The 15,335-nt window shown below is 36.4% G+C and overlaps 1 protein-coding gene across 14 annotated transcripts in view; it reads right to left on the bottom strand.

Moving 5' to 3' along the window:
- The window catches only part of RALYL (RALY RNA binding protein like), a 737,413-nt gene extending 722,487 nt beyond the window's left edge, over window positions 1–14,926 (bottom strand). For 4 of the 14 annotated variants that reach the window (XM_012470998.3, XM_064384322.1, XM_012471000.3 and 1 more), the window contains exon 1: window positions 13,172–14,326. Coding sequence is in view for 4 of the 14 variants with exons in the window: in XM_012470995.2 (XP_012326418.1) it covers window positions 12,614–12,629 (16 nt within the window). In the remaining 10 variants the exon portion in view is untranslated. Of the gene's footprint in view, window positions 1–12,613; window positions 12,932–13,171; window positions 14,327–14,575 lie in introns of those variants that run through there. The other 10 variants (XM_012470999.2, XM_064384323.1, XM_064384319.1 and 7 more) reach the window with 3 other exon arrangements.
- Window positions 14,927–15,335: the final 409 nt, after the last annotated feature.

Here is a 15,335-nt window from a genome sequence, read left to right as displayed (position 1 = left end):
AGATATTGAAAATATCTAGAAAAGAGTTCAAGTGCAGTAAACCACCAGTGAGGAATTAATTTACTAATTAATTAATTCAAAAATGTTTATCGAGTGCTTTCTGTGTGCCTAGCACTATCTAGGTACTGGAATCCATCATTAAGATAAACTGTATTATCATAAAACTACCACCTAATGGGAGAGGAAGGCATCAAACAAGAAAAAAATAAACAAACAAAAAAGAGTGAAATAAAATTTCAGGTACTGATAAATAATCCAAAATCAGTTTCATACTTAAAGAGTCTCATCTCTAGGAGCTCAACGGATGGAGATCAAGGGGAAGTAGAAAAACAAGGCAACGCTTTGGAGGGCAACACCTGATACATGCTAAATACAAATTAAATGTTGGTTATTTTGGCGGTGGTTAATATCCTTATTATCACCATTCGTCTGAAAATTGTAAATAGGATGTAAAAATGGAATGTTAGAAATTGTAAGACTATCTTCTTTGTATAAAAGCCAGGACCTAATAATTGGTAAATGTGTCTTTAATGCCATATTAGAAAACGTGTGAGATTCAGAAGCAACTGGTCTGATAAAAAGAGAAGAATGTGGTGAAGAAAATGAGGCTGATTCGATTGTGGGGTTTCATAGTAAACAAGACTCTTGATTTTCCATATTTATGGACTTCAGAAATGCAGGAAACAGACGACTAGATATAGGATTTGCTATTACATTTTCAAATAACTTCTGAAACTATGTTGGTATTCAATGGGTATTAAATCTGTTAGCAAATTTACATGTTAAATATAGCATTGTTTCTAAAATAGTGAGTGATTCTCTGCAAGACCATGGATAGTTCTCATTAAATTAGGTGTGAGGCAAACATCACTAATACAGAAGCCTATCCTATGAAGATGTCATCAATTTCTCACAATTGCATTATTTCTTTACCTCCAGGGCCAAATGAGTAGATTGAAAAAGCAAATATAGTAAAACTGGCCATCTTACTCCTGAAGAACAATAAGTATCAAGAAAATTTAATATTTCTTAGTAAACAGGACCATATTTTGGGATAACTTTTTGGCAAAAATGAACTTCAATGGATTTCTATTTAGGCTTTAATAAAAAGTGAAAGCTGAAATTGAAATGATCTGAGAGTATTTAAAAATCTATCTTGGATAACCTCCTATAGGGAACAAATGTCAAAAAGAGCTCAAAAACATGACATAGTCCTGAAGCCTCTATGAACACTCTAGATTTACACATTCTATGTGGTAGCCACTGGCACGTGAGCTCCTAAAATGTGGCTAGTTCTGTGCTGTTAAGTATACAACACAAACTAGGTATCAAAGGCTTAGCACACACACAAAAAAACGCAGAATATTTTAAAAGTAATTTTATATTGATTACATGTTGAAATAATTTTTATCCATTGAGCTACATGAAATCTATTATGAAAATTAATTTCAGCGGCTTTACTTTTTAATTTTTTAAAATGTATCTTCTAGAAAGTTTAGTTACATATGTGGCTGGCTTGCATGACCTGCCTTGTTTCTTTTCAACAGTTATCTAGAGAAAGCTTGGTCATGGTTATTGTTGACCTCCTTCCTTCTCCTTTTCCATTTCCCTTCTCCTCTGTTCCACGCATCCCTTTCTCTTCTTTCCCCCCACTTAAGTTGTACCAATGTCTGAGGGGAAGACTAGAATAAGGAAAAAGATGTAGCAATTCGGAAATAAAAAGATTACATACGTGATGAAACGGGTTCAGAATAAAACAAAATATTTTCCTACATTGGTTCACCAATCTAAATTATCAACAAAGCTATATCATTAGAACCATTTAAAAAAAACCTAAAAGTATAGATATTTCTAAATTCATTTTATATATTTTATAGTACTTAACAGTTTCTAATAAGATATGTTTACTTGAAGTTTTGAGTTATCTCAATATATTTCAGAATAAACTTCATTCTCCTAACGATAGACTAGATATTAAAGCATAAAATAAGGATAAAGAGGTGCAAACTCATGTTAATTTTACCTCTACCCTTACCCTCTCCTGTTTTCCTCAAAAATTTACCGTTTACTTTCATCCTCCCATTTTCTTTTTCCAGATGGTTTGCTCTAAATCTTTTTGCTGCTGTTGTTTCTCTCACTTGGCTCCCTTTACTTTTTTCTCTACACTGTCATATATTCCTGACTTTGGAATACAATGGAAAGAGTAATATCTAATCTCCCAACCTGAGGACTCACCAAATCACTAGAAAGGAAAGAAAGAAATTGCATTCCAGTTTGTTCAAGTGCCTTCATAATCTAAAGAACTACAAGCAATCATCTATACTTCTCTTTTAATACTTAAAACTTCCTGCATTGTCACTTTCCACAAGCAGCATTTTCTTTTCCAGAAAACTGTCTACTCATGAGGGTAAGACCAATGTTTTCTGCTTTTAAAAGCTTTTATAAAATCCCCCCAAACACAATGATGTACATATAATAGATTCCCAACAAATATTATCTAAATATACAAACAACTGTTGAAACTCTCACCCATTATGCCCACAGAAGAAACATTATGAAAGACTCTGAAAAGAGGGGCTAGAATCAGAATCAATTGCAGCACAGTTCTAAATAAAAGCATTGTGTGTTTTTAACACGCTGTACACAGGGACTTATTGTGAGGGCATTAATTATGTGTGTGGGTCTATTTTATTGGACGAATGTTGCTGACCTATTGATGTACCAATCAAGGTATCTCCTTTTTTTTTTCTCTCTCTCTTCTTTTGAACAAGACACAGTAGTCCACATTGAAGTTGTGAAGCCAAAAAGGCCTGGTTCAGATCTTTACTCAGCCATTTAATAGCATGAAGACATTTAACAAGTCAACTGTCGGATTCTCCATTTTCTCCTAAATATTATTATCTATGATAATATATTCTCATAGTGTTACAAAGATGAGGCTCTATCTGACTAAGTACTTATCAGTCAGTCTGGTCCAGAATGTTGATTCATAAATGGAATGAGATCTCAGCAGAGCAGCAGCAACAGAACTAGCAGTAAATATAACTATCTATCTGCTATCTGATGTTAACAAAAAGTTAACATCTTCTGATGTTAACAAAAAGTTTGAATTGGAAAACAAAATGTATTAATGAATACTCTGTAGCTTTCTTTTCAGTCTGAATCATTCACTGTTATACTTAATTCCAAGATCCTATATTCATTTCCTTGGTTTAGATAAGAGAACTCCTTACAAAAGTTTGCATTGCTGTATCCACTGCAGAATTTATTTCTAGCCTAACTGAAAATTCTTTTCAAATGCAAGCAAGATACATATGTACATTACACATCTATAGCTCTCTTCATAATGTTCCAAAGAAAAAACTAAAGTCCTAGAAGTCACAAATGAAAAAAAAAAATCTGTTTTGGTCTTAGTTGATTGTAAAGCTCTAAAAGTGTCATTGATACTTTTGGCACATTTATAGTTTTCCTTCCCACCTTTTCACCTGTCGTCCTGTTACAGGTTTTTAAAATCACTTTTTCAAAATTACACCTTTAACATTCAGCTTCATCTTACAATATTTTAACTTCTCAGCATCAGCACTGTCTTCCTTTCTTAGCCACATGCTTTACCATACTCTAAAATTTATTCACCATTTTACGATGTTCCACTCGCAAAAGCTGGAAATACAATATTCTTTTCTGACCAAATGTTTCCATCCTTGCACTTCTCTCATTCTATTAAAATTAGTGAGCCTGCCATTCATTTTCATCCCGCTCTTCGGGCTCTCAAATCTTACCAGTTCTTATTCTGTTCATCTCGTGGAGCTGCCCTTGGTCTCTTTCTCAGCCCAGATTTATTTATGTCTTCATATTCGCCTCCTCTGGAAAGCTCATCTCTTTGTTTTATACAAAGTGGATGGCTTGCTAGTCTCTAACCAAGTAATCCTCAGTTGTTTCCTTAACCTATTCAGATTACAGGTAAGTGTTGCTAGAGAAGTGACATAACTGCATGGACTAAAGTGATAACAAATGCTAATTTTGCCAAGTTCCTCATTATGGCTCTAGAATCTTTCTATACTTCATCCTTATTCTCTACTCCACTTCCCTAGCTCCTATCTCCGTATCAGTTAATCTCAACCTAGGACCTCATTTACAATTATCTGAGAAGACTGAAGTCACCATTAGGTGGTAAACTCCCTGCAGTCACGGTTATCAGTTTTACTTAACACAGAATCCCCATCCTCCAGCACAGTTACAAAGAAAATGCTCAAAAAAATCTGTTAAATAAATAATGAGTTACTTAGTTTAACTAATGAACTGATTCAATTCCCTTCCTGTTCTAAGATGTGACAGCCTCTCCCTGTCTACTAGTAATCACACCAACTTTCTTAGAACATTCTGAACTTGACCCTGAAAAATTATTTTCCTTTCTATTATACCTCTACCTGTTCCTGTGAGGGGATTCTATCCTGAAAAACATAAATATGCATTCAGATTTTCCTTATTGTGGCTTCAAAAATATCCTTCCATCAATAATAATACTTCCATGAGTAATATTTTATTCCTAAAATTTAACATTAAATTTCATTTCTTTGTCTCCATATCTTCAAGATCCCAGATGACCTTAAACATGGGCAATTGGATTTCTGCTTCTATTTAATCTCAATATACATATATTTTTTCTCAATGGCAATTAATAACTATTCAACTTTCTTTATGAACAAAAATCAAATGGATGGAATACTTGAAAGAATAATACAATAAAATCAGCATAAGCACTCCCTGATTTAGAGTTGGTTAACAAATGATTATTTTACCTACACACATACACACACACCCTCCCACACACAAACACACACTCCCTCCCTCATTCCTTTGATAACTCATAAGAAATTCAGTTGTAGATACCACTGCATTTATCCCTAAATAATTCAGCACACATCTCCTAAAATAGTTTATTTTCTAGTCCATATGAAAATTTTCCTAATTATGCCAAAATTTGACTTTTTATAGGCCAAATTTTTAAAAAGTGAAATGAAATAAAACTTCAAGCACTGCATTTGTTTGTCTTTAGTTCCTTTTAACCTAAAAACCTCCCCCCCACAGTGGCACTGACTTTTTACAAGTCTAGGTCACAGGCCTGTTATGTATCTTCAATGTAGAATACTTCACTTTATGCATTTGTCTCATGATTTCCTCATGGTTTAGTTTAATTTGTTCTTTCTCTGAATTTTTCTATAAACTGGAAGTTAAATCTAACCAGGTTTTATGAGATTCAGGTTAGACATTCTAGGAACAACATCTCACAAATGGTACTGTAGCTTTCATATGGCATCACATCAGGAGGCTCATGGTGTCTATTGGTGATGCTGGATTAAATTGTCTGGTCACTTAAAATGATGACTTGCAGATGCAATTAATACTTGAGTACTATGAGAATATGTTATTCACCAAAATAATTTTAATTGATGGTTTTATCACTTGCTGATCATCTTGGACTGAATCACTTATTTCACTGAGAGTTACAAACAGTAATATTCTAATTTTCACATTTCTTACACTTAATTCACATTATTTTGTGAAGAGCTGTCCCTCATCAACTAAGAAAGGAAGGCTAATCATTTAATTATTTCAATTTAATTATTATCAGACTTTTTAAAAATATTTTTTATTTAGAATATTATTATGCACTCATAGATTTTACTTTATTCAATGTTTACAATTTGCTATATTCACTCTTGAAATTCTAACTGATTTAAATTGCATAACTGGAAGGCCCTTCAAGCTAGCTCTTGTTTACAATGATATAGCCTTATTTGTCTTTGACCATTTCCTGACTTTCTGGCACAATAAGTTACCCCAGGCTCATCTTGTGTTTTTTCTGCTCAGACTTAGAATCAGTCAATTCTAGGTTAAGGAAGACTAAAGGGCTCTTGTCCTCTTGAGTGGGAAATGATACTAAGAAGTCATGCTTTGTGCACTAGATGTGCTCACTGCTTCCTGAAAGACACTGCTTTGAAGATTTTTCAGTAGAGATAGCTAGTAAGTACATTTATTTTTAAAAGCTTTATGATATATTTTATTAACTAATAGGTTAGTCCTCTCTTTGCTTTTCTTTCTCAAAATATTCCCTGCTATTTTTGCATATAAATATAAATTTCAAATCAATTTAGCTAGTTCCAGAAAAACTTCCTACTGGTCTTATTATTTAGATCATGTTACCACACACACACGCACACACACACACACACACACGCACAGAGAGAGAGAGACAGAGAGAGATGCACACACAGGACACATACAATCCTGGAAACAACAGCCCTTTTCATGATGCCACCACATCATATTGAGGATCATTGATCACTTTTTCATTTGCTCATCTAATATATCTCATTCATTTAGTTTCTCTCAAAATTCATGGATTTTAATGACGGATTCAAAGGCCTTTCTCTCAGGCCTCCCCTTCTTTTAAGCCTATGCAGCATTAGCTCTGTTGAACAATACTTACACACACACACATACACACACACACACCATGCACACATTTTCTGAACTTCAGTGGCTATCGTCCTAACTCTATTATTCTACATTTTATCAGCCCTTTTTACCACCACTAAAAAAAAGGGCAGATGTTTCCAAATTTCTACCTGGGGAGGACTTATTCCCACTTAAGAGTTTCAAAGTAGATACTATCATATCTCCTTTTAACTTTTAGTGTGCTTCCCAGCTCTAGACCTGACTTTCCATTGCACATTGGTCACTTAATCCAGAAGTTAATGTCTGAACTCCCAATTACTATGTTCAAAACTGAATCATTTTCTCACCTCCAATAAAATCAGGCTCTCTTCTAGACATTACTTTCTCTTGTTTTGTTTTATACCACCTATTTCAAGATATCCAGATTTCAAAATTCAAATGCAGCATTTAACCTTCCCTATACCTTGACCTCTAAATCCACTGATTTTATGGACTTCTGGACTTATGATCAAATTTTAAAAATCCATCTTATCATGTTTATTCACACTATTTTCACTATAGTTTATGTGTCCCATTCTTCATTGAAAATATTCAAGTTCCAAGAAAATCCTAATGAAGGAAGACTTTCCTGCACATTTGAAGGTGCAACTAAACACAGAATGCTAAAGTAATACGTTACACTTATATGTGTTTTATGTTATTAACAAACATAAAATGAGCTTGAAAATGTCACATCCAAATATGTGTAACAGTAAAATTGCGAGGTGGTTTGATGTTGATGGTGAGATGATGGAGACAGACAAGACATCAATATTTATAGAGCTCTGTGTTATGAAAGAATTAGCTGTTCAGTTTTCCTTGTGCGAAAGATTAATTTTCCACATCACATTGCAAAAGCTTCAAGAGTAGAGATTACATTTTGTACTTAGTAAGTAAATGCTGAATGTGTTTCCCAGGCTCTCTGCAAAGCAACTGAGGACAGAGAACTATCTTCTGACCCAACCACAGAGCACCAGTGGTAACTCACAAATGTGATGTCATGCCTTGGCACTCTTCAGAAAACCTGTCTTGGAGAGATGTGTGATGACATGGTCACAGGAAGGTACTTTCAGGACCAGTTAAGAGTATCTGTGTGGGAAAATTTTATTTTATTTCTGCTCAAAGCACTCACTAGCGGAAAGCACTCACTGTTGAAAACTTGCCAAACTACAGTCATTTTAAGTAATGTATCAAGAATAAATATATAGCAGTTATTTTATATTAGGAAAAACAAAACCAACAACAACAAAAATCCTCTCCACAAATGAAGCATTCCTGTGTAGAAGAAGCAGCATGAGGTGTCAGTTAAGACTTCCCATATGTCAAATTTCCCTTTACCACCTGTGGAGCTCTGAGCTCCAAGTCTTTTTCTTCCAACATGCAAAATAATATTATCTAATCACAGAGGGAAAGTACCAATGGACTTGCACTCATTTGACACATCAATTTCTTTCCCTCTCATCTTGATTTAATGAAAATATAGCCTTCCTTACTCCTACCTGTTAACAATTTTTGAAATGACTCAGAAATGTGTTGCTCCTCTTATTATTTAGCATATGGCTATCAAAATGTGTGTAAACATTTTCTCTAAGCACATGGATTATGTATGAATGTAATTAATTCCCACTCTTAAGTTTGGAGGAAAATTCAACCAATTATTTTAAGCAAAATGTATATTAGTGAGTTAAATGAAATTTTACGAAACATATTTATGCACAGAAAATCTCTAGTATTTTGTTACATAAGAGCACTTAGTGATGCACATTATTGCATCTTTCAGAAGACCAGTGCAAGATTTCCACATTCTACTCCATAATTTTCCTCTCCACTTAGATTTTTACATGGCCAAATAAATAACTCTTGAAGTCTTGTTCCCAGCAGAGGAGTTTGCAAGGACAGTCCAGAAAATATATATCCTAAATACTAACTGAAGTTCTCTGACTGCCATCTCTGTGGCTACAAATGAAAAGAAAAAGGCATTAAACCAACACCTCCTCCTCTTTATTTTCCAGGACTCAGTTCCAGAAAAGCAGCAAGATAATTCAAAACTAACAAACAAAAATCTTTTTAAATGTATGGAAGAATTTAGAAAAACACAAAGTTAGTTTTCCACAAGGTAAGTTTGACATTTAACGTAAGTCTAACAAAAAAAATCCCAATATATTATTGAAAACCTAAAAGCAATGAGGGTCAGCAAAACAACTAAAGTTGACAACAGCTGTGTTAGGTCTATGTAGTCTACATATCAAAATTTAATAATAAAAGGAGAGGTGATGACAAATATTATTATGCAAACTTGTTAACAGTGTAACTAGCTATTGATATGTTCAGAAATCAGTTATTACTTACATTTTATTGAGTAATGTTTTCAAAACTATGGTGTAGCAAAACAAACTGTTTTTATTGCCAATAAAATGAAAGTTTATGTTGCCTGTCAATTACGGAAGTGAAATTTATTAAATCAAAGAATCATACTGAATTATGGAAATGAGATCTTTACACACATTTGTAGAAGTCACTGGAAGTAGTAGATAATAATAGTAACGAGAGAACAGTAACAATAACTCAGATCAATAAGGACCTTTTTAAACACGTTATTATGTACTTTCTGAAAGTCCATAAAAAACTTGAAGAATAAAATTAATAATTACCTAAGATTTTCAGAGCAGAACAAAGTTTTCATAATGGAAGTATGATAAAAGATATAAAGAAACTATTTTTTAAAGTCACAGTTAATCATTATTTAAAAATAAAGGTTTCATGGGTGATAAAATTATCTGTACACCAAACCCTGTGACATGCAATTTAGCCATGTAACAAAACTGTACATGTACCCCTTGAAACTAAATAAGAGATGGAAAGAAAAAAAAGATAATATAGAATATATTTTTTTAAAAAAAGCTTTGTTACCACGTGGACCTGATTTTGACTCCAGTTCCACTAGACTTTGTGACCTTTGGCATGTTATTTAATTTTTCTGAGCCTCAGTTTTGATGCCAGTAAAATAAGGATAATAAATATGCATGTTTCAGTATTGTTATGAGAATTAAAGATAATATCTGCAAAAATAAATAAAATAAAAAGTTTCAAAAGTCAGAAAAATAAATTGTAATTAAAATATTTTCCTCAAATTCATTCTTATTATTCAAACAATCTTACATATCGACTTCACTTCTCTTCTACTTCCATAATGGAGCTTTTTCAAGACTTGAAATATAGAGTTATATCAATGAATGCACTGCTTATTTAGTTGCTCACACTATCAGTAAACAGTAAACAAAACATGACCATACTTACTGGGGTAGAGTTGCAAAAATGCAACAGTGGAGTTTCTAAATACTTATTACTGGCTCTTAAAAGAAGTAAATATTGTATTTAAGAAACAGCTATCCAAATAGTTCACATTTTTTTTTAACTAGGAAGAAAATTTTTAGCATAGCTAATTATTTTTCTAATTAACTATTTTTATATTCTGAAGACATTGTTTGTATTATTATAGTAGCTCTTTTAACCACTTGACTTTCATACGAATTAGAGAAAATAAACTATCATTTTTTAAAATTTTAACACATCTGTTATGGCTAAGAATATACATATCTTTATAATTGTATGTTTGGAACTTTTCCCCCTTGTATATATACCACCACGGTATGGCTATTTGATGCATATTAAGAAAATAATCAGGGTGCTACTTGAGTGTTTATGACCATGAAAAAATGAATGTAAAAAAATATTGTTAATCTTAAATGATGAAAACTTATTCATTTAAATATTCTTGGATAGACCACATACTCAAGACAGAATTCCAAATAGGACTTTCTTTATGTCAAGACTGAGACAGATGCTGTAAAATTAATTTAGTAATCCAGGATTGTAAAAATACCCACATTTTAGCATCCCATAGAAAGTTCTAGAAAATGTAACAGATTGTTTTCAGTTTCTGATTATTTGTCACAATTTAGATAGTAAAATGTTTGAGGTCAGCTAGTGATCCAATGCCAATTTAATTTGTGGATCTTCTTTCTCTCAGTCCCCACCTTTAGCTTGGGAACCTTCTCTCCTTGCAAAATAGACACTTTTTCCCCCATCCCCCCACCCCCACCCCACCCTCTCAGTAAGCAGTTGAAAAAATCTGCACAATTAAATTGATCTAAATCCCTGTGGGTTTCTTGATGAATAAAAAAATTTTTTTTTTTTTCCATGAGAAGCCAGTAGGCGGTGCTAAATGTAGGCTACTACCTTCAACAATTTTAAACCAAAAACTAAACAGGTGGCCAGTTTAAGAGTTATAGAATTTCCAGTATGATTCATACAGGAAGAAATCTGAAAGACTTGAATGTAATAGATAGAAATGTAATACAAGTATACAATATAATTAAAAATGAATCTTAAATAAATGAAAACATAAATAACTAAAGGTTCTTAGAATGATATTAAGTTACAGAAATCAAAGCACAACTACCTCTCTATCCTCACATTAAAATTATTTTTGTTCCCATTTGAAACCATTTGATATCAAATGGTTTCAATCTCATTGAGAAATATCATATAGTACAGCCAGTGCTTTGCTCAATCTTAAGACAGAAACTACCTCAACCTTAGGGTAGCAACTGATTCTCTTAATGAAAATGCAGGTTCGATAACTCAAGTTCTTTCTTGCTTGCTTGCTCTGTCTCTTTCTCTTTCTCTTTCTCTTAAAAGAACGAAATGACTTACAATACATAAAATATACCAAATATATTATACACATAAATTGTCTTGCATTTTTAATAAATGAGCATCTCTATGTACATATCTTGTTATAATTAAAATGATTTTTAAAATCTCAGAATGTTGCAAATAGCTTTTTTTAATGTTTTATGTTAGCAGTTTGAACCATATGAAAGACTTTATTTTAGTAATTAGCTCACTATACAAAATAAGAAAATACTAATTTCAGGCTTAGTGCCATCATATTGACTTCAAATCTTAGAAGCACACACATCAAGATATCAAATATAGTGTCCACAAACAGTGACATAAACTATCTTCTTTATATAAATGCAACAGGATTTCCTTCACAGGGAAAAGCTACTCTGAGAACAAAATAACTCACAATGAAGTGTCCAAAGACTTTTGAGATACTTGCATTTGTTATGAATAAAAATATATACAGCTTTCCAGATATAATAGTAACTTTTAATCTTCTACAGAAAAATGGCCCTTTGCACTGCTTACTTTTTTACCACAAAGAGTAAAAACTAAGGCATAAAACTTTTTATTCCACAAACTGAGGTTAAACACAGTGAAATATTTGCTTGAAAAAGCCTGTGTACTTTGTCCTAGGCCTCTCTGTATGTTGGAGTTAGTTTCTATTTCTGTAGTTACCTAGAAGGTAACTTCGTCTGAGAGGTAAAAAGTTGTTTTATCTGCCTTATGTTTATTTTACAGTATCCAAAGTATATACACATGATAATTTAAAGCTAAAGTTTTCATTTAAGGGGGAAAAAGGTAAGAAAATAAAAGCTTCAAAATCAAATTATTTAAATAATGGTGACTCTCCAGATTTTCAGATGTATGCCTTTATGAAATTTATTTGGACAGAAAAATTTCCAGCAGATTCTGTCATAGTGTTAAATACAGAAAAAGCTTTTTATTGCTCACTGGTACATATCTGAAAAGTAATGCTAAATTATTCTGAAAATATGTAACAGAATAATCATAAAATATCATAGACCACATTCAACACTGAGGACTTCAGTGCTACCAACACACGAAATCATCACCTTTGTCACTAACCTCTCACTCCTGTCCTGTACACAGTTTTCAGGGGAAAACCTTTAAAGTCGGTATCAGGCGGTTAAAAAGAGGAAAAACTCTACCCCCTTAAAATTTAAATAAAAGGCGTTTTTATCCCTTACAGGTGTAGGGTCATTAATGCAAACTAACAGCTTAGTCCTCAACATTAAACCCAAGTCACCATCATATAAGAAAACTATTTCCCCATCCTCTGGAAGAAGACATCAGCAGGCACTTAAAACCAACGCAAAGCAACAGGGAAAGGAAAGATCCAAAAACAGCACCACTAAGAAAGCAAAGTCCTTTGGAAAAGCAAAATAGGCTGGGAAGGACCTACTGCGTCGTTTACTCATTGCGAGGAGGAGGAGCAGGAGTTGAGCGTGTGGGGGCTGGTGCCATCCTCAAGGCTCTGGAAATGTCTCGAGCTCCGGCCCGCGTGGCCTGGAGCCAGCACCTCCGGAAGATGCGGTCTCTGCCGCTTCTCCCCCCATCTCCCGGGTGCTCTGAGGGTCCCCTTTAGCCGACGGCCCGCGCCACGTACACAGCCCTCGCCCTTCCTGCTGTGCAAGTGGCCCTCGGAGAACTTAATGGCCCGCCGGCCGGCGCCGCCTGCAGCGCAGACGCCACCCGTCGGGAGACGACCTGGGCACAGCTCACAGTGGGGTTGCGGGGGGACTGTATTTTGCTCCTATCTAGAAAATGATCCTGAGGCAGGGAACAGACTTTGGTTTTCCCTGGCTCCCGGCGCGGTTCTCCCCACCTCAGGCTCAGACACTGCCCGGAGATGCGCGCGCGCAAACACAAACACACACACTCTCTCACACTCACGCATTTCTTTGCTAGGACCAGTGTTGCCATTGTACACCCGGGAAACGCCTCCAAGGGGACCAAGTACCTGCTCTCTGCGAGCTGCTCAGCTGTTCACTTCATCCTCCGTTGACAAGGAAACCAAACCGCACTTCATTTTTTTTTTTTTCCATAAAAACCTTCCACTGCCATCATTTGAAAATTGATTTACAGGGAGGGGAGAGGGAGAAATAAGGGATAATATAGATATAGATATCAGGATATCTATCATAAAATTATCTCGGTTTTTTAAAAAAGTCAAATGTGCAAAAGTCATAGTTAATTTAGAGGAAGAAAAAAGTATTTTGCTTAAAAATGATCCCAGTCACCAGCTGTAAGAAAAGTTTCATGTTATCAATGGGTATCAAAAACAGGAGGAAAAAAACGAATTTGTTTTCACCGGCTTCCAAAAAGGGCACAAAAATATAAAATTAATGTCTTTGCTCAGTGGTTTGCACCAGTATTGCAAGACCACAAACTTGTAAACACTGCCGTAAAATCCCACCTATACAAAAAATGTTATCAGAAAAAGAGTATGCAAAAAAAGAGTTAGAAACATGCTTTTTATTTTTACAGAGGAAAAAAATAGGCACCATACTTCACATCGCTTTTTCCATAAAACCAGTTGCACATTTTGCTGGACTTGGGAGACGCTCCCAGCGGGCACAGTCGCCGCGGACTCCCAGACACAGCGCCTTGTCTACAGAACGATCGCATGCTAGAAAAACTTGGATTCAGGAAAAGGCTCAAAACCATGCTCCTCCAGCTTTCCCAAATATAAACAATAATCAAAGAAGTGGAAAAAAAGAAAAAAACCAAAAACAAAAAAAAAAAAACAAAAAACAAAAAAAAAGGACAAAAAAAAAGAATAGGACAAGAATGCCACTGAGAAGGTACTCACCGAGCGGGAGTAAAATGTTGGAATAAAAATGAGATTTAGTATAAAATACAGTATGGCGGTGGAAGAAGGAATGAAGAGCGTTTTTTTCTCGCAGTCTCTGCCTCAGGCACTGACACGTGACTCGGAGCCAGGCTGACTTGCAGGCAGCGGGGAAGGACCGAGGCTGCGAGGGGGGAAGCCCACGGAGCCCAACTCTGGCTGGCGAGGCGGCGGCGGCGGCGGCGGCGGCGAGGGAGTCCGGCGCCTGCGAGCGACAGCACCAGTGGCGGCAGCGGCAGCTCGCGGCGAGGCTGCCTCCGCTGTGAGCCCAGACGAGCAGGTGCCCCTCACGCTGAGGCTGAGCACACGCACACGCACACGCAAGACAGGCAGGGCGCCGGCGAGAGGGGGAGCCGAGCGGGGTTGGGCCGGAGGCGCGCAGCTGCCGCCGCCTCTGCCGCCGCTGTCTCTGTTGCTGCCGCCGCCGCCTCGGATAGGGAGTGTGTGCGGTGGGGACGGCTCAGGGGGTGCTGATCCAGCGCCTTGAGAGGAGGTGCACAACTTGCTGCTCACCTTAAAGTTGTTGCTTGCCACTTCCTTGTGTATTTCATGTATTTTTCATCTCAAGGTAGTTACCTGGGGAGAGATACCATCCTTTTCTCCGTGGAAGTTTTACTATTCAAGCCCAAATTCACTCATTCATTTTTCCCCCGATTTTCCATTTCCAATCCCTCCCAAGCTGTCTTTGCCTCTGCTGTTCCCTCCTCCCTAGATCTTCGTTTCCCCCTCCCGGTTCTCAGGGAACCTGGCTCCGCGCGATGCTGGGGGCGTTGTCACGGGCAAAGCCACCGTCAATCTTTACTGCCATCTGAACGCACAGCCTCTTGTTAGCCGTCTTCAAGGGGGAATGCTTGCAGTTTGAAAGACACAACACCACCTCTTATTTAGGAAACCCTGGGTTTCTTTCTGCGGGTTTCGGAGCGGTGGGTGGGGGCGTGGGTGTCTTTAATTTATTCATTCGTGGACCAGGCATTGTTTGTTTTGTCTGAGTGTGCGCGCGTGCTTCTGAGCTGGTCTGGAAAGCTCCGAGGGTCTGTGCTCCATGGCAGAGACTCCTGCCTGACTCTTGCTCAAGTTGTTGGCTGAGGCTGGAAGTCAAAGGAGAGGTTCAAGGGAAACAAGTGAGTCCATTGTGTGAGTGCTCGCCTGGAGGGAGCAAGCACTTGGCGGTCGAGAGGGGGAGACGTGTACCAGCAGCGAGGCAGCGCGCACCCCGCGGGAGCTCAGGTGGCTGAGCAGTGGATTCTGAAGGTGAGGGTGAGAGAGGGATTTC

The sequence above is a fragment of the Aotus nancymaae genome, unplaced genomic scaffold (assembly GCF_030222135.1).
Source record: "Aotus nancymaae isolate 86718 unplaced genomic scaffold, 86718_ANA_hifiasm-v0.15.2.pri h1tg000036l, whole genome shotgun sequence".
NCBI classification, from domain to species: domain Eukaryota; kingdom Metazoa; phylum Chordata; class Mammalia; order Primates; family Aotidae; genus Aotus; species Aotus nancymaae.
This window is presented reverse-complemented; position numbering and strand designations above follow the sequence as displayed.